General features: G+C 32.3%; 2 protein-coding genes across 3 annotated transcripts; one reads left to right on the forward strand and one right to left on the reverse strand.

Annotated features, from left to right (window-relative positions):
- The first annotated feature begins 3,710 nt into the window (after positions 1–3,710).
- LOC141723412 (cytochrome c oxidase subunit 6a, mitochondrial) lies at positions 3,711–6,427 on the forward strand. Of its 2 annotated transcripts, XM_074525204.1 has the most exons (4): positions 3,714–3,895; positions 4,444–4,550; positions 4,705–4,747; positions 6,105–6,427. In XM_074525204.1, the coding sequence occupies exons 1-4, from the start codon at positions 3,781–3,783 to the stop codon at positions 6,137–6,139; spliced, it is 300 nt and encodes a 99-aa protein (XP_074381305.1). In that variant the 5' UTR covers positions 3,714–3,780; the 3' UTR covers positions 6,140–6,427. The 2 variants fall into 2 exon arrangements, with proteins under 2 accessions (XP_074381306.1, XP_074381305.1); XM_074525205.1 differs by lacking the exon at positions 4,705–4,747 and having other exon boundaries at positions 3,711–3,895.
- A 4,513-nt stretch (positions 6,428–10,940) lies between these two features.
- Positions 10,941–14,645, reverse strand: LOC141723414 (uncharacterized). Its single transcript, XM_074525207.1, has 2 exons — positions 14,423–14,645; positions 10,941–13,427 (listed from the first exon to the last, which is right to left on the reverse strand). The coding sequence occupies exon 2, from the start codon at positions 13,343–13,345 to the stop codon at positions 11,042–11,044; it is 2,304 nt and encodes a 767-aa protein (XP_074381308.1). The 5' UTR covers positions 13,346–13,427; positions 14,423–14,645; the 3' UTR covers positions 10,941–11,041.
- Positions 14,646–20,728: the final 6,083 nt, after the last annotated feature.

The following is a 20,728-nucleotide window of genomic DNA, read 5'->3' on the forward strand; positions in this document are numbered from 1 at the left end:
GTAAACGATGCTGCAATGGATGAATGTGCTCAACTTCAAAAATTTCGACAATTTCAAATCTGCAAAATATAAAGTAGTAGTAGTAGGCCATGGATAGATAAGATGGACTATAGTGCTAAAGGAAACAAGACTAATTACTACTTCTACTGCTACTAATTAGGAAACTGAATCATGCACATTGCTGCAATGTAGTAGGGACTCAGCCAGTTTTATGATACCGGCATGCATTGGGTTCCAGATTCTTCATTATTATCTCGCATCGTAGACGATTCGACGTATACGTACATATATCGTACTGTACATACGTTTCTAGTCCATCGTAGAGGATTTAGCAGCAATGTCCTGATTAGACCTGTATCTTTGAAATTATGAAATAATTCCAGACATAACGTTGCGTATCCAGACTGTTTTCCATTATTGTTTTTTTGATAACCAGGTGTCTGAACCAGTTTACGCGCACCTAGACTCATCCATACACACAGTCGTTATTTAGGTTAATAAGTTAGGAGAATAAAATGTACTAGAGAGGAGCAGCAAGATTGATGATGATGGCCGTGCTTGCATTGATGCTTTAATCATGTCATAGGAGTAAGGTTCTCTCTCAGTATCATTCTTTCACCTTTTAACTATAGACTCGCACTCAGTAAATTAATCAGAACACAGGCACATAATATATAGTAGTACATAAAAGTGAAACACATTCAATTATGGTTTAAAGCTTATGAAGGGAGTACAGACACGATTCATGTCCTGTTTTCGTGTTCTCCGTATGATTCAAAGCATGCATGCAAAAATATCAGACTATCCCCCCATTATTGAGTACACACCCTGTTTATATCCCCCCACCTCCATTCAAAAGAATCCAAGACAAATACTGCAGAGATGCTTTTATGTAACATCCGATATTTTATAATTATTTTTAGTTGGATTATTTGATTTAATTATTTATTAATGTTAATGTGTTGTAATTAAATTAGTTTGTGTAAGTTTATTTTTTTATTTATAATCAGAATATTATTTTAAGAGTATTAGTTTTAAAAAAATAGTAAGGCTTTATTAAAAAAGAGTGAGGGTTTTAATAAAAAAAAGAGAAAGAAGGAAGACAAGAGTCAGGGTTTGCTAAAATAAGGGTTTGCGTTACTGTGATCGGAGAAGAGAGGAGATAGGGAGAGAGAAAGAGAAAATAGATGGAGATAGAGATTAACATCAAGAACCTTTTGGAGGGTTTTGAATTTGGCGTTTGTGGAATTGGGGTTCTTGTGATTTGTGGTTCTGAAATCGTTATTAATATTCTCGGTTACTAAGATCTCGATGTACGGATATCTTTCTTGTATTCTTTCTTTTCGTATTCGAATTCGTGTATGTATATTGCATATTCTGAATCTTGTTAAATTCGCATCCGATTCGTTGTTTATTGTATGATTGTGATTTTATTCTCGTTGGAAAGTTAATTTGATTATCTTCGTTTTTCGTTCTTTGTATTTTCTGAAATTCTGCTTGTAAATATGTCAAAATCTGTTGTTTGTGTAATTTATTGCTGAAATTTCTTTTTGTCCGGCCTAACTTCATAAATTCATTATAAATTGAATATTTGTTCAAATATTATGAGCAATACCATTTTGGAAAGTTCTTTTCGATATCTACAATTTGCGTTTACATCCTGCTGCTAAATTCTGTGATTTTGATGTCTTAAACATCAAAATACAACTGTAATCAGGGGCTGATTCTGTTCTGCAGTCCGCATTTATTTGTTTTCTGAATTCGTTACTTATTCGTTTTTGACGAGCCTTACCATTCCGGAAAGGTCTCGGAATTTCCTACGACTTTCGTGTTTCGTACTTTTTCAGTTGACTTCATCTTTATGCAGTAATTTGACATTCTTTGAAACTGATCAGATTTGAGCTTATCAATAATTAGTGGTTTGTTATGTTATTTTGTTTCGTGATGTTGGGTTATAGTATTTTAAGGTTATTTGATAAATTTATATATGATTTTGGAGATGTAAGATATTTGAGTGTGTAATCTTTGAGTATTTATTTTGAGTTATTTATGTTATTTGTATGACTTGGGAAGTTGTAAGACATCCGTCGCAAGTGGATAATCTCGTGCTTGGCACCTCCTATGCGGTGTACTTAAATTGTATGGGCGTGTCGCCGAAGTTGTGGGACACGTGTAGCTATGGCTAGTATGTGCATGATTTGGCCTTTTGGGTAGCACGTGCTTATTGTCGTGCAAGCCCCCGTAAGATATTAGGTAGTATTTACTTTGTGCTGTGCAAGCCCCTGTAAGTTTTGATGACTACATAATTCTGGATTACCGAAAATGTAGGACATCCTGTAAGTACAGTGTAAGATTATCTCCCATGTTCGTATGTAAGCTATTTTGTGTATTATCTTGTAAGTGTGAGAATATGTGTAAGAGTATGTGTAAGGGTATGATTTTATTTTATCATTATTCTTTCGATTATTTTATTTGTGATTATTATGTAAAATTGATAAGGATATGTGTAAGAGTATGATAAGTTTTGGGTGGTAAGCATTTACTTTTATTTTGTGATCAGTTGATTATTCATTTTTTTTATATTGTCTCATTCACTATTATTATTGTCCTTCATTTATATATTTAGTTGTGTTCTTAGCATCGTCATCTTTTAATCTTTGTTCAGTTATGCTTTATTTTATATCCGTATATGAGCCTTTCGCTCACTGCTGGTCATTTGTTCTCTTTGTATTCCTCCGAAAGGTATTATTGTGCGGGTTATGGAACTTTGAGTAGTTTGGCCTTTCTTAGATTTCTATGAGAGTTTGTTGGCATGGTTGTAATTTAGTTGTATTTTAATTCAAGAATTGTAATTTTATTGTATTTTTGAGAAGTTGTAAAGTTTTATCGGATTTTAATGGAGTTTGGATTTAAATAAGTATTATCTTGAGAAATTTTATTAATTGGGTTGTTAAACTTTAGGTACTCAATTTTTATCCATTAAGGTTCAAATCATTAGCTTATACATTCCATTAAAGTTTATTTTTTTGATAATTTATCAAGTGGACAAGTGAGGCTCTTCTAAATAAACTATTGAAGTTTTTTCAATTAAATCTAAAAAATGCAAATTAATCATGTGAAGATTAAAATGAGAAACTCAGGATATGATAAAAACGAAACTAAACAAAGAGATTAAGGCTTTGTTTTGTATTGACGTTAACAATTTGTTAAAAAATGCGGTGTTAGTTGGAAAAAAGTGATTTTAAAGAAAATGTTGTTATAAAAATTATAAAAAGTATATGATTGTTTGTTAATATTTTTGATATATTTATGTTTTGAGATAAAAAATTGAAAGTAATAATAATTTTGGTGATATTTGATGATTAAATCATCATATGCTTTTTGTAAAAGTTGAAAAGCACTTTTTTCCAACTAACAGGGGGGTCTCGAATTTTACGAAGCAATTTTTAACTAAAAAAAGGATTCGGAAGCTTTTTGAATAAGTGGTAGGCGAATAGGATCAGTTGGAAAAAGTGGTATTCTAAAAGCCAGGCCCAAAATCCAGACCCAATAATGGCTTGAAAATATGATAAGTCCAGATAGCGGGCTTAAATTGAGCCAATAATTAGGTCTCCAATTGTTGATATTAAAAAGCCCATTGGGCAAGAGCAAATTATGCTAGAGGCCCAATAAATAATCCAAGTCAACCCATACTTTATATACATTTTTAATTCTACCCAGCAATAACCAGTCCAATTGAAACAACAAAAATCAAGAAAAAAAGAAGCAATCAAACAAGAAATGGCGTCGGCGATGGTGAGATCTGGCGTATTTGCAGCTCTGCGACGCGCTCCTAAAAATTCTCCGGCGGCTTCAAAAAGAACCTTTTCTTCATCTGCCGGCCACGATGATGCTTGTATGTTTATTATTATACATTTGTATCTATTGTTTATTTCTACTTTTTTTGTGTTCATATTTATTTGATATATATTGATTTAGGTTAATTTACAGTGATTCTTGTTAGAAATGATTTGTAGGGTACTTGATTCTAGGGTTTTAGACTGTTCTATTAAATTTGTTGGAATTTAAGAATTGTTTGTGTGTAAATGTATTGTTGATTCTTGATTTGGGTTTGTTTAGTTGTGTTTTGAGGTAAAGTTTCGATTTTTTATTGGTTCTTGATTTGGGTTCTTGACTTTTACCTTTTTGTGTTAATGTTTATTTGATATGTGTTGATTTATTTTTTGGGTGTAAATTGGATGTTAATTTAGGTTATTTTCAGTGATTCTTGTTAGAAATGATTTGGGGAGGACTTAATTGTAGGGTTTTAGATTGTTTGTTAAATTAGGTGGGATTTAAGAATTGTTTGTGTGTATATATAGTGTTGATTCTTGATTTGGGTTTATTTAGTTGTGTTTTGAGGTAAAGTTTCGATTTTTATTGGTTGGATTTTTTGGATTGTAGATGAGACCGCAAAGTGGGAGAAGATTACCTATGCGGGTATTGTGGGTTGTACTATTTTAGGTGCTATTAATCTCTCAAAGGGTCATCCCCACAGTGAAGATCCCCCTGTAAGATTTTTATTTTGTTTTATTAATGTTTTGATAGTATTTGACATTTTGAATGCTAAATTGCAATTTTGAATTGTTGGAGAACTTTAAAAGCTTGTTCCTAGTTGAAATTTATGCAAGTGCTAATGCAAATGTCCGAAAATTGTGTTTGCAGGCTTACCCTTATTTGCACATCCGCAACAAGGAGTTTCCATGGGGTATGTCATGAAAATATTATAACTGTTTAGAGAGAATCCTTTTTTTTATTAAATACAATCAACCCTGTAAATGCTTGGTGTTGTGAATAGACTGTTTTTCTCTTGACATGTTTGTTTGTTATGTGTGTATAAGCTGTCTGTTTGTGACATCTGATGAATGTTGTGCCTGGACTATATAATTATGTATTTATTTTTAGTTATATCATCTATGAGAATGGGAGGATGTGGGGGTGAAGTGTAAATTTTCTTGAACGTGACATCTGTATAAAATTTTGATTAACATGGTAGCTAATTTACAAATTCATAAACAGCTGTGTATTATATAGGTATAACCATACTAGAAATTTATTGATTTCGATGGACTGTTCTAAACATTGTGATCTGTATTAGCACCTTAAGTACATTTTGAGGAGAGGACCGAAGGGTGGGATGCATCTGGTTTAAGTTATAAGCAATTAATCACACATAATTTTTATTTTGTTTTACTATTATCTTCTGGAGAAAAAAATTTATTCTATTTTCTATTTCTGTTTAGCTAGTATGAGTCTTTGAGTGAGTCAACCTCAACAGAAAGTCCAGATTAGACGCTGCTTTTCTCAATAAAATCTTGTGGACTATTTTAGTCTGCTGCAAGTGCTTGCAGAGACTCATCTACTACAGCAACTCTGTTTTATGGCTGAGACTATGCATGTAGCTCAGACTTGTTCCAGAGTTTCATCACGCTTGATGTTTGACATCTAGGAAAGGAAAGAAAAACAAAGCAATGCCAAGAGCTCCGTCAATCCGATGAACGTCAAGACGCTGTTCATTTATAGACGAAGCTCTCAAGTCTCGATAAAAATACACTATGTCCACATTTTCTCACACTAGCTTTTTGCTTAGACCATTAGTGGAGCCATCTTTGATATATGATTTTTTTTTTCACATTGTCAAAAATGAAGATTCCTCCTTTGTCCAGTTTCTTATAAGTACTCCTATCTGCATTTGTAAACAATCTTACTACCATTTGTGAAGTTACCGAACATTATATTCGGTTTGGGGAAAGAAACACCTAGGTACGATAAATCAACCCCGGCCTGGTCTTACAGTCTATGAGGATATGTTTGGTTGTTAAATTTAATATAACGGTAGTGGAAATTAAATTTATTTAGTTATGCTGACCTTTGTTGACTACTTGTTTAGTTATTGAATTTTATTATTTTGTTCAACTATGTGAGTGAAAGTTGACATTTGGTTTTATAATAAAAAAATTATATTTTTCTCATTGTTTTTTGACGAAATATTTTTCTCTACTATGCCATAATTTCTGTTTCATTTATCATTAATTACCATGATCAATTATGTTCGTGGCATGCAGGTCCTGATGGCCTCTTTGAGGTTAAGCATCACTGATCCTTGAGCTGCCATACACAGCTGCAGTAGATGATTGTTCGTTAAATACTTCCAGTTCCTTCATAAGTGTCCTGAAAGATGATATGATTTTAGTACAAACTTGCTTTTATTGTCATTGTGGGGGTTACCAATCCTTGTCATGGTTTCAATTTGACTTTGCTTAAAAATAATGTGCTGGGATAGAAGACAGACCCTGCTGAATTGTTTAATTTGCAGTCATATTTTGGTTTAAAGCTTCAAATGAATTTCTTTGTTATTAAAGCGTGGTAGTTTAATATTGTTGTTTCATTTTTGTGCCTATGAAGTGCCTGTTGTAACAGCAGTTATCACGAATTGTCATTCATCAAGATAATTAAATATAGAATTGAATTATTTGTCATGGATAAAGTTCTTACCATCCAAATATATGTGAACTGTAAATTAAGTAAATATCTCTTTCAAACAAAATAAGCAATTGTTCAGGATGTGTTCAATCAGCTCCCAACAAGACACAAATTTCAATTTGTTGCCTCCAAATGGTGCATTACTGCATTATACACTGGATAAAATTAATTGAGAGCCAAACCAAATGGTGAATTATACATTGGGTTCAATATAATTGAGAGCTGGGAGTGAGCACTTATTTATTATATATATTTGATAAAGGGAGCTGATATGTGAACGCAATGTTTATAGGTGCACTTTGTTGATATTAAGACTAACATATCATGTATTTATATTTAACTTGAGTCTATTTTCATGTTCAATGATGATAATTTGGTCATAAGATGTGCAAATATAAACTCCGTTGATAAATTATGCAGTTGATTTTAACAAGCGATCTAATAATATACACGTACTTTAGTCATAGCGCCCGCTAACAAATTCAAGTTGCATCATTTTACACGTACTTTAGTTATAGTGCGTCATTGACATATTCACCGTGCATCGTTTATGCGAATTAAGAGTTTTCTTGCTCATCTATAGGTACTCTAACTCTCTAAGCCCATACATGATACTTCAGTGCTGCATCACATTCTTAGCCTTTTTGTCCATGCACTTGGTTCTATGAAAGTAAAGTTAATGGTCATTGTGGATACAGTTGCTGCTTGTTGATCAGAGTAAAACCAACTTCTTGATCCGTCCTCATCATATACACTTTGTCCCTTGAAATTGAAAACCGATGTTTTGGTGCAGATCTCAATTTGAGGAGAAAAAAGCGTATTGATTTTAAAAGCTAAAAGAAAACATCCCGTACCTGAGTCTTTTTATTCAGCTGCACATCTTCTTAGCACTACACCATATTATTATTTGTATTTTAATTCATACACATATGTCGTAAATAATGACAATCTATTTAACTTTAAACATAATCACTGATTTTGTTTTAAAACATAATTATTTGTATAGTTACTTTTAAAAAATTGAATTTAAGATATAAAGTTAAGCATAATATATAAACGGATCATTACCTTATTTATTAAATAATTTTTAGTTTAAAAAGTATGCCATATACATTTAGTATATATTTTTTAATAAAATAAATAAATTGTACATATAATTATTTTTTAATTTTTTTTTAAAATAGTTACACTTATATATAAAGAATATATATGTATATCACATATTTAGATAAGTTAGGGTCATAAATAATCAGTATATTTTGGTTTATTTTGAATTCGAAATCAGAACTTCACCCCTTATGCCTACATGAACCGGTCGAAAATATAACGTTACTATCTAGATTTAAATTTTATTATGAGCCGGACGAGAAAATCTTACTAATAAGGAAAAATTTTGTAATGTCTTATCTCAATAAAATTATATTTTTGAGGTTTTTATCGAATTAAGCCAATTGATAATATTTATAAAAAATTATTTTACTCATTTTCAAAAAATACTTGAAATTTGACTACATGACCCGGCCGGTCGAAAATACATCGGTATTGTCTAGGTTTGGTAAATTTGAATTATTTTTAGGACTTCACCCAATATTTAAATATTTTCGGTATTTGACATTATATGTCACAAGATCTGTTAAAATTACAATGTTTACTAAATCGATTTATTTTTTAACATTTTACATAAAAAAGAATCATGTTTATGAAATTATTCAACAATGGTAAATTTATAAAAAGTTGATACTAAAGTCCTACTTTTTTCATTATCTTTTAAAAAAATTAAATTACACAACTAAATAGTAAAATTAGATTTTACATTAACATGTTATTTGAAAAATGATAACACATATGATGTTACTTCATCAAAAATATAGATTATTTATTGCATTATTTAATTAAAATTACATTTATATTCAGATATTTGTAAAAGAGATTTTAATTTTAAATTTTTAAATTTGATATAGCTGTTATAAGTAATCTTATTCATGGCTCTTTTTTTTAGAGTCTCGAGTCCAAAACCCTAACTTAATATTACAATCCAATCTAATGGTTTATTTTTTAATTTATTAATTTAAAAACTAAAATAATAAACTCCAGGATATGAACGTGTATCAAGGTGTTGTATCATTTATGTTAAACAAGTTGAACATGTATGTGTTCTACAATGTGAAGATGTATGTTCTACAAACTAATCATGTTTTATGGAATTATATGTTCCTGCAATGTTTAACTTGACAAATGTATTAGATTTGCAAGACTTTCATTAAAATAGTGATGTTTGTAAAATATGATCCACATTATAACGCGTTTCACAATATTTTATGTACTATTTAATTGCAGAACATATGTGTACTCCCGTACTCGACAAAAATAAGGATTCAATAGAACTTAACTCACATATATTCTTATAAGAAACTTAAAAAATTATAAAATATAATCTTTCGAAAAAAATTAAGAAGAACAATAACAATTTAACAAAAACAATATTTAATGTTGGAAAACATCGTACAACTATTTGGAATTACTTTAATATTTTGAATTATTAGAAAAAAGTTAAAACTATAATGCATTGTACCACTTGATTTAACATGCTATCTAAGAAAAACAAATTAGTCGATAATTTAAAAGGATTAACAATTCAACTAATATTTTTTTCTTTTTTGCCACGAGTTCAACTAATATTTAAAAAAACAACAAGTTAAAAAATATTAAATTTTAGAAAAATAATATACAATGGTATCAAGTTATTATAAAAAATATTAGAATCATATACGAAAGAAACTTGAAAACAATTTCAATAATGATATTAGCACAAATTTCTCTTCGAATTCTTGAAAAAAAAACATGTGAATATCATTAGTCAGTCTTTATGATATATGAATTATTTTTAGCAACAATGACCGATGTTCTGTTGAGTAAAATTACATATGAATTTATTATCAGTTTACTATATATAAATAATTGCAATTTACTTATTATTAATTATATTTTTTGAATAAGTATAAATGTATATTATTCGAGTATTTTATTGACTATGATTAGACAAATGCATGATTAAGATATCTAGCATAAAAATAAATGAGGATAGCATTATCTACTCAAAAATATAACAAACAATAATTTACATATAAACACACAAACACATGGCTTTATCTTTACTAATTTTAGAAGATTCAATGTAAATAATGTATTCATAATACCAAAAGTATTTTTTTTATCGTAGGCTTTATCTCACTACCAAAAGTATTTTATGTTGTGAAAATGATAATAATTAAATCTTAGTTTTTTTCAATGTGTTGATAACTAGGTGAATTATGCCAATTTTGAATGGAAAAATTATGGCATTGACACTAATATGACATCTTATAAAATAACTTTGTACAATATATTTAAAATTGGGTCGTGTCAACTTTAGTTAATGAATTAATACATAACATCAACATAGATGTTAAATCTAAAAAAAATAACATTTTCCATCAAAAATCAACTTAATAACGGTAGTGTAAATTCTATTTTGTTGAATATACGATTGCAGTTCTTGATGACTTTAATTGTACACTACTAATCCTTTTAAATTAAGTAAGGTATTTATAAATTAGTATTAATTTTATTAATAAAATATTTTATTACTCATGATTTATTTAATCAAAACTCAAAAAATTAATTTGACTCTGAATTAAACATACATGTTACTTTTTAGTTTATTTTTTATGAACATACTGAAAAATTCTATGAATTAACTTTAAATCCTTTTCATTTAAACGTACACCATTTGTACTTGTTCAGTAGATATAAATTACACAACATAGATAAGAAAATATATAATTTAACTAATGAGTTATATTATAAACGTTAGGTACGTTGTTAATATATTACATACAAATCATATACATTAATAAAACTCAACATATATTTGATATATCTTATACGTTACAAAATATTTATCAAGAAGAAAATAATCAAGAATGTTGCTAATATAATTGTATGGAAGTATAAAAAAAATCTAGAAAATGACTTGTAACTTATTATGCCAGTTTTCTTTTAATTACAAACAGCCAGTTACTAATTTGTACACTGGCTCTTCTTATATCTGTGCAAAAGTAAAATCCAGTTCGGATCTACATTCTTTGGAAGTTTAACAAATGGCCGGATACAAACTGATTTTTGTAGTGGCTCATTTATGTCTATGCAAATATTAAACAGAAGAGCGGACAAGCTGTACTCGCAAATTTATTTTGTGTATTGTGAATCTTACAACTGCTTGTTACACAAGAGAAAAGTATAAAAATTTAGTAATGATTGATTAATACTATGTTCATGCATGTTATTGAAAAAATTGTGCGGTCATCCAATTGTGCATGGTTAAAAAACTTCTTGTTCTACAACAAATAATATTACTCAGCATATGTAACAAAAGTTCAAACATGACAATTCACTTTGGCAATTGATTATATAGAATGTTTTTTTAATGAAAAAGTTAAGAATTTAACTATAATAACAAAAGAAACCTGATTTCAAAATATTACTTTTCAGCTGCAATTTTATCATTGTTTACTTCTGTTCCACCATCTGTCAGAGTGTTCGTATCTGTCTGAGCCTGTTTCTCATCTTGGGGGATCGAATTAACTTCATCTTGATTGCCAGCATCGGATCTGTCATTTGGATTTGAAACTTCATTGGCATTCTCTTCTGATGGTCCCTGCTGTTCTTCAGGTTGTTTTTCAGTATCAGATTTTTGGTTTTGCTCTGTATTACTATTTTCATTCCCAGTTGAATTTTCAGAGCTCTCTTCGGTGTTAGTTGTACTAGAGTTGGTGCTCTGTCCATCCACAACAGATTCACTATTGTTCATCGACTCCGTGGATACTCCATTCACAGGGTTTTGATTCTCAGTTAATACAGGAGATGAGTTCGACCCTGTACTTTCACCATTAGTTGTTTCTTCAGGATTCTCATTGTTCTTTAAAGTTGATTGTGTGCTATTCTCGGAAGGAATAATGTTTTCAACCGTTTTGTTCTCATTTTGGCTATCGTCAGAAACTGGATCTGACTCCGAGTTGCCTCCAGAAGAATCTTCAGACTTGCCATTGATATCATCAGACTGTGTTGCTTTTGTTGTATGATTGGAATCATCAACCGTCTCCAGCAGACTGGTACTATTATTTCCTTCGCCAAAAAGCAAAATAACAGAATCATTCTTGGCAAATAATGCACTTTCGATTACATTTAAGCCTGAATCCTTCTGATTTCCACCGGTTGCTTCCGTTTTGTCCTTTGTTTTCTCCTCAAGCTCCTTCCCTTCGCTGTTCTGTATCTGCCCCCCTGAGGTGGAATTCTTATTTTCTTCCTGAGTATCAGAAGTATTTGGAGTCTTCTGTTCACCAGATATATTCTCCCCTCCCTCGTGATTTTCCTCTCTTACAGCCTCACCCTCATTTCCATCCGACACCTGATTCTCTGCTGCTCCTGAGTCCTCTGGTGTGGTTTCTTTCTCCTCCTTGACTTCAGTATTGTTCTCATCATTGTTTGACCCTCCATGTTCCTCATTTCTTGATTCGCTCTCAATCAACTTCTCATTTCTAAATTTCTCTTCTTCACTCCCCTTACTTTCACCTTCCTTTTCTTTGTTTTCCTCGGTCTCCCCAGTTCCTGCAAAAAATTTCTCTTCATTGTTCTTATTACGGGTCTCCTCACTTTCTTTCTCTTTTCCATCTCTAATTTCTGCAGTGTCAGTTTGTTCACTGCTCTTTTGTTCAGTCTCTTCACTTCCTTTCTCTTTGCTATCTCCATTTCCTGTCGTGTCGCTTTCTTCACTGCTCTTTTCTTGGACCTTTTCATTTTCTCCACTGCTCTTTTGTTGGGTTTCTTCACTTCCATTCTCTTTGCTATCTTCATTATTTGTGTTATCATTTTCTCCATTGCTCTTTTCTTGGGTCTCTTCACTTCCATTCTCTTTGCTACCTTCATTATTTTCATTATCATTTTCTCCATTGCTCTTTTCTTGGGTCTCTTCATTTCCATTCTCTTTGCTATCTTCATTATTTATGATAACATTTTCTCCATTGTTCTTTTCTTGGCTCTCTCCGCTTCCATTCTCTTTGCTATCTTCATTTCCCATGGTGTTATTTTCTTCACTGCTTTGTTCATGCTTCTCCTCACTTTCACTCTCTTTGCTATCTTCATTATTTGTAGCATCACCTTCTTCATTTATCTTTTCTAGAGTCACTTCACTTGCATTCTCTTTGCTATCTCCATTTTCTGTGGGGTCACTATCTTCTTTGCTCTTTTCTTGAATGTCTTCACTTTCAATTTCTTTGTTAGATCCAGTCTCATCATTTCTCTCAACTTTTCCCATTTCATTAGCATTACTCTCATCCGCACTTTCCTTAATTTCATCTTCAGCCTCTTTGTTTTCCTGTTCCCTGTCTTCTTCCATCTCCTCTTCTTTTACATCCGTATCTTTGCTCTCATCAGTCTCCACTTTCTGTACTTCAGTCTCAGTTTCTTCCTCTGCTCTCTCTTCATCAACTTCATGCTCGTCACTGTTGTTTTCTACATCTTGATCCTCCTTTTGCCTCTCAACTTCGATTGCTGATCCCTTGGATTGGGGTTGGAGATCTTTCCTCCCGAACTTGATATTATCGTTTCCATAACCTAGTCTTTCAGAGATTTTTGTGCTATCACCAGTTGCAACCTTCTTATTTCGTGAGTGCTGCAGTTGATAGAGCAACCAGATCGAAACAGCTAGAAATAGACAAATCTGGAGAGCATGTTTGACTTTAAAACCTTTGTTTCTCTGGTTCCTTCGAGGTGATTGCCTAAACATGATGGTTTCCTTAAGTCCTCAAGACCCTTAATATGACACTGAACTGACTGTGATAGTCCCAACCTTCGCAAGTCTTGGAGTCCTTAATTTACAAGTCAAGAAAGATAATAGTTAGTTGAATTCAAATTGAGTAACTATTTCTCAAACATTTAAGAAAAATTGAACTTCTAGTAGATATTATAAAATTTAAAACACCAAAGAATACACTTCTTAAAACAGGTACAGATGTACAGACCTACTCTATTATTCTTGGAGGTGACCATTAACTTGAAAAAAAATCTGCTAGCTCGCCCCCAACAACCCTTTAATGACTTGATCCTGCGTTCACCCTTCCCCGGAAAATGTTTATCAACTAACACGTGCACTTCATCTAAAGTTTCCAACTAAACTTACTTTCTCCAAAACACACTCTGTAATGTAACTATTTAGACAAATGTACTGGTGCCTAAATATCGCAAATCAGAGTAAAACTCTGAAAAGAACAATACATTACACTGAAGCTAACAGAACAATATCCCTCCAGATAAGTTATAAATTATCCGAATTACGCAGTACAGAAGCTTCAAGTTCAAGTTCTTGCCATTCAATCATTTGTTTCTAACTATCTTTTCTCAAGACATAGTTAGTTATTTTAAGGACTGATCAGCCTTAACTCTTAGGACTAATCCAATGTATTCCTTTACTGTACTGTATACAACCTACCCTAAACCTCCATCATAAAAATACAACAAAACCCGAAAAGACTAATCTACATTGTTACTTTGAATACAAAAATGCTGAACAGAATCTATAATTCTACACAAAATCATAAACTTAAAATTCCGAAAGTTCTCACATTTATTCGAAACCCCCCATCTTTTTAACAATTTGAGCTAAATCCACCATCCGAACCACAAAATCATAAACTTTTCAATACAGTTCAGCATTTCACTGGAGCAAACAAGTAGCAAAATTGAACACACAGACACACAAACACACACACACATTGACAGTCTAACAATACAGATCAAAGTTAAAAACTTTACTTAACCAAACATAACATAACAATTCAATCAAAAACAATAAAAAAGAACTAACCAAGAACAAAATTGACAGCCCTTTTTGCAGCTCCAGCTAAACAACTTCAAGCAAATCACAATGAGGGTCTATTACATATACATAAATGAATGTGATTGAGAAGCTTAGATGTTGAACAAAGGTTAATACCAGCTAATCAAGAAAGGTAAGGCCTTTATTATTCTACTCTAATTTTTTAAGAAATAGATCTAAAAAAATAATTAAAATAAAAGACCCCCCATGTGAATCTTGACATAAAATAGTACACAAGTAGTAGCTTGTGTGTATAAATGTCAACGTGTATGTATTTAAAAACCCCATCTTTTCTTCCAATTTCAGTGACCCAAATTGAAATTCCACCGACTTTTTTCACTCATTTTTTGATTTTTTGTTAATAATATAATAATTTATAATTTTTAAAATAGGTAAAAATGGAAAAGAAAATGACCCAAATCAATTAATTCGGAGAAAATGGCTGCAATGCTGCCAGCCATTTTGGTCCGGCGAAATTACTGTTAAAGAAACTTTTTTTTTTTACTGATGGAGCCAAGAAATTACTGTTAAAGGTACCTTTTTAAGGATAAAAAGAGTTGTGTAATTGCATATTTAATTTAGCATATTTGTGTTCTTGATTCTTGGTGTAGTTTTAAAATGAGGGTTTTAATGGGTTTTGTAAATTAGATTATATTACACTAAGGGAGTGATTTAAGATATTAATGAAGTAGGAGAGATCTGTGTAAAATTTTGATGGGTTTTGATGGGTTTTGTAACACTAGCTAAAAAGAAATAAGTTTTAATTTTTATGTGAATGCTGTGGAGGGGTTGGGGAAGATTCTGATTGGTGTGGATAAGTGGAATGTTGGTGTGATGTTTTTGAGTGGGGATATGGTTTAGGGGGCCAAAGGAAGATAGGGCAGTTAGGGTTTCCGGGATTTCGGTCCTGTTTGAATTTGAGATGTGTGAATTCTTGGTATATGTGGCATTGGTTAATAATTAGGTTTAAGCTGCAGATGAATTGAGGTGGGGGAGTAGAGGGGGACTATGAGTGGGAATGTGCCGAGTCTAATGATTGTTGAAATTGAGGCTTCTTGTGGATCGGAAGGAGATGGAATATGATGAGAAGAGGATTCGCGTGTGGCAGGGAAACTTGCTTGATGGAATTTAGGCGAAGGGCGATATATGATTGGTGATCATGCATTATAGTGAGGAGAAGAGGTGTGTGGAGAATTTTAATTTTTCTTCTGATTATGTTTGGGCCGGAGGGTGGAGTTTTTTGGTGAACAAATGAAAGTTTGGAGCCATCGCATGTATTGAGAGATTTGGAGGTTGATATATGGCTTATAGTTTAATTCGGTTGCAGGTTGGGAGTTTTGGAGGAGATTAACAGAGTTGTTAAGCTCACTACAAAGCGATTTGAGAAGCTAAGGGAAAGATTTCTCTTGCGGGTTAGTACTCTAAGGTTTTTGCTATGATTAGCCTAAGCATGATATTGTAATTCAGTTTTCATCTATCAATTTCGTTTCGTGTGTAGAATTAATGGTGATAAAGTTTAAGTGTTAAGTCTTTTGCTTCATATTACATTTTTTTAGAACTGTTTCTCTGAACTGAATCGTGGTTGAAAAACTTATTATAATAAATATGTCTTGCTGAGTGAAAATGCCTAAATGTGATGGGATTTAATGTAATTTATCAGTTACTAAGGACAATGATTAGTGAAGATATTAATTTATATCTTGTAAGTTTTGAATGAGCTAAAATATTCAAAACCCCCATAATTCTATTTCTCAATAATCTGATCGTACTCTTTTTTTTGCCTATAGTTGTTAATGCAAACATGCATATATGAAAGTATCAACAGTTGATGCTTATATAAAAGACTATAATTGTGTGAAAATGTTACACATCATTCCTTCTGGAACTCATTATCTATCTGTTCAAAGGTCAAATTACAGAATTTTAAGCTCCTTTTAAGGATTTTACGAAGTTCATCCATGAAATCTTGAACGTGAGTTGCAACCATAATCTACAAGATGATCTTTTAGACCTTTTGGGGTCAATTATGAATATAATGTTTAAAGTTTCAATTTGTACAAACTAACCTCAAATTTACAAGATATAGAAACCAAACATAGATGCAGTAAAATTGAAAAAATACAATCCTTCCTTTCCCAGTCTTTTTAGATATAACCATTTTTTAAATTTACCATTCATGTATGAAGATTAGGAGCGTTTTTCTTGCACCATGGTTTGATTTGTAGAGCTGTACTTTACAGTTTAATCTTTCAAATTATAACTTTGAGTCTCAATTTCTCTCTGACCCCAAATTAGAGGTTTAGAAGATGATTTAGCCATAAATTGGTGCATATTCTATGTTCCTTCAGTACTCACTGAACTTGAAATATATATGACTGCACCGGTGGTGGAATAGAACTGGTAGTCATTTTGTCTTTTTTCTGTTTTTTGTTTTTTTAAGGTAACCGTAATCATATTGTAGCTGCTTGGAGACTTGTATCTTGATGCTTAGTGTTATTGATCTATGAGAAAATCTAGTGTGGTATTTTAATCACAGAGTGAACCTCTTTGCTAGATTTTAGAGCAGTTCCTTGCATGATTTATGTTGGCAGTGTTATTGCTTAATTATTTAGATAGACCCATTGGCCATCCATACTTTTCTATTTTCTCAAACTTGTGTCTTAACTCAAGCCTGAACTCATAGTTGTTTTCATTTTATATAATGAGATAAAAACAATACAATCGTGAAAGTTGTTCTGGAATATAAACTGTTATATGGTTTTTACACTTCACAATTATCAGTTCTCCAAATGCTTCATTTTGGAATTTGATATGCTCGCGCCTTAACATGTCTATCAGAATATCAGGTTCATCCCCAGCCCAGGTAGTTTTCAGTGTTACGAAGAGTTTGATTTATGTCTAGGTGTTTGTATTAGCAAATCAACCTGTCTTGCTTTTAGTACTAGAGAATGCTTTCGTAATTCAAACTTGAGTATCTGACATATTTTCCGTATACAAATTCAGTACAAGGCAATAAGAGCCCCTTCTAAGTTCTTTTTTTGCTTAATAGCTCCTTCTAAGTTCTAAGGCATTTTCTTCCACAAAAGATGTCTTGTGGATCTATTGAAATCACTGATGGTGTATGAATCTATGACTTTATGTGATTTCTGCTAACAAATCTTTGTAATTAGCTGTAGTGTGAAAGACTCTAGATTTTAATACTTGTGTCAACCAAAAATACTAAATTTGCATTATTAGATGTGAGGAATTGAAGCCTAGGACCTTTGTCATGGAGGAGAGTTTCCCTCCCATGAGGCTACACCCTCAAACTCAATTTTCATTGGTTTTATTGTTAGAGAAGTAGCTCGGTGATTTGCTTTCAGTAATGGCAACATGCGACTTCAAGGATTCTTGAACCCACTTGAACTGCTAGTAGACTAAGACAATGCACTTTGAATTACCCATTTGACAGTAGGTTTTTAGGACTAAATGCTTAAATACAAAGTTGTTATGTCGATAAGTCAAAGCTTGTCAATGGGATCAGATAGAGCAACTTATTAACAAGTCAAATATGAGATATAATGAATATATTCGTAGGGTTGATGACATAAACTTTGAAAATTTAAGAACATTTGATAAATTAGGTAAAATTACTCAGACTCAAATCCCCTGCGCACGGGGTAGGTACTGAAGTTACAAACTAGTGACTATTAATGATATAAGCTATATAAACACTTAATAGTTAATGTCTTGCTACCTAATAATAATGAGCAATATATACATTTTATTAGCTACTGCTGATTTTTTGCAAAAGATTTCAATCATGACTTGTATAGATTCTTTTAATTCTACAAAAAGTATAAATATAAACATAATTCAAGGGGGGTTAAGCACAAGATCAGTCGACTCGCCGACAACTGATTTGGCCACTGGACTGACAATTTTCAGACTTTAAAATTAGTCAGTGATTAGTCACCTACTTAACAGCCATGCTTCAACGTTGAAGTTGTTATGTTGAGTTGATAGAGGTTTTGTTGTCTGTGTTACTGTGTCCAGTAACTTGGTCATATACAGCTCTTAATAGTACGCGCACAACAGCACCAGTTTATAACTTCTAGTCTGAACTTGTTTAGTTGTTTACTTTAGTCAATTTGTTAGTAATATGTGGTTATGTATGTGCACCACCAAGGATATGGATACTGGCATACTGCTGAAAATCTCGAAAAGACAAGACATTCAAACTTTAAATCCTTTTTGGAACTACAGAACAACAGAATGTATAAATTACCTACTGTCTCTTATATGACTACTGTAAGTGTGAGAGACAATGCTTTTCAAACTTAGTGATGGGTGATGGACTCTTGGGAATGAAAAGCATAAAATATTAAAATCCCTCTCCTCTTCAGATGTCTATCTTGGATAATAAGGTGGTGGTGAGCACTGAGCTATGAGCCCATGATAGTTACACCTAGTGTATGCTGGATTACTCGATACTAGACTTTTAATTACTTAATCATAAAGGAACATAAATTGATTTATCAAAAGTTACTTTTTTTATTTTTCATCCTCCATGAAAAAAATTGGTCTTGAAACAGACAGAAGTTAGTTTCATAGTCTGAAGGGCTTTGAGGAAGGACTGCAGTAATACTGTCTTGCTGTTACTTCCATGTTAGTTAGGCTTGTAATTTTGTTATAATGTAGTACTTGTTTTTACTATCGCAACTTACTCTCAACTGTATCGAACTTGTGATGCTAGGAAGCAGGACCAATTTCTTGGGTACAAATTAAGCTCATATTCTTTAGGGAAATCTGTTTCTGTAGTAGCATTCATAGGTTTAAACGTGGTGCAGTTTTTTTGGCAAGATGTGTTCTTTGTATTTAATTTTCTTTTGGGAAATTGTGATTTTGAGCTTGAACTAAGGCTTATATGTTGGAATGGAGTTTTAGTTTTTTACCTCACAGCTTATGCTGACTTTCAGGAAGTATGAAGGTGTCCAGAATATCATGATTTGTGTTCCTTGTGGAGTTTGGTTTGAGGTTAGTGTTTTAATTTACGAAAGTGAGCCTCATTATCAATAATGCGGTAGTTTACGTAGTTTTATTAAGTATAACTAAAGGGGGCATTGATGATTTAAACCTGCAACACCTTGATGCTAGAATATTGAGGAATCCTGGATTCAGCGTTATTATAGATGCCAAAGTCTAACCGCATATGCAAATTCCATTGGAGTTTAACTGATAGTTGATGCAATTAGGGTGACCATTCAATTTGATTATACAAAAAACAAGGTTTGAGAAAAAATATAGTGATATCTCCTTGTAAACTGCTGCTTGCCTACTTGATATTGCTTGAGCCTGAGTTGATATTTGAAGTGAAAAGCAGTTGTGGATTTGTAAAGATATGGTATGAGATTCCCCCATTTCCCTTCCCTTGGCCTGGTCTAATCATGTACCCTTCCTGTGTTGAAGTAGTCATAAACAAGTGAAAGTGGAATCATTACCAAGCAGCAGCAGTACTAGTAGTGTTTTTGACCTCAACAGTTAACAAGTACTGATGAGATGTTTCAGTAACACTAATTTGCACATTGTTAAACTAGACCCCCCTTCCAACTGTATGATGGATACTGATACATGATATCTCTCTCCAGTCTTATCACTTGTTTACACATCTCCATTCCCACTTAACAATCTATCCTCCACTGTTTCTTCTTCTTCTAGGCAACATCATGCAACTATTCAAGTTTCTGGTAATTTTTTTGTGATCTTTCTTGGGTCATTAACAAAATCTGTACTTTGAAAGTAAATGCTAGTAGTGTTGCTTGTACTTGAGAGTAGATGGGCATCAGGGTATGTAGCCATGTAGGTGTGGTTTGTGTGTGTGTGTGTTTTCATTAGAAACCCCACAGACTTGAAGAAGCTACAGACTTGAAGACAGTAGCAATAGCATGGAGTAATAAAGAAGGAAAGGCTGCAGAATAGAAACGGAAAATTAGGAGAGTGGGCAATGTTTATGACTTGTGACTCCAATGCAGGCAGGTTCAGGCTCAGGCTCAGCTAGTTTGATAGCTGTATGAGTTATTGCGTAAAGTCCCCCCCCACTTTGCCTGTTATATTACTTATCAATCAATGTATTTTTAAGTTGGAACGTCACTGTTGTAGCCAGTTGGTGCAACTCTCTCTGTGTATCAGTGTAACGACCCCGAATAATGTCTGGATTTTGTACTGTTTCTTATTTTTTCAATCTATTTTGAATTATCTGTTTTTGTTATAAATTTATATATTAAATTTATGTCTATATATGTTGAAAATAAATTA

The sequence above is a fragment of the Apium graveolens genome, chromosome 5 (assembly GCF_009905375.1).
Source record: "Apium graveolens cultivar Ventura chromosome 5, ASM990537v1, whole genome shotgun sequence".
Lineage (NCBI taxonomy): Eukaryota > Viridiplantae > Streptophyta > Magnoliopsida > Apiales > Apiaceae > Apium > Apium graveolens.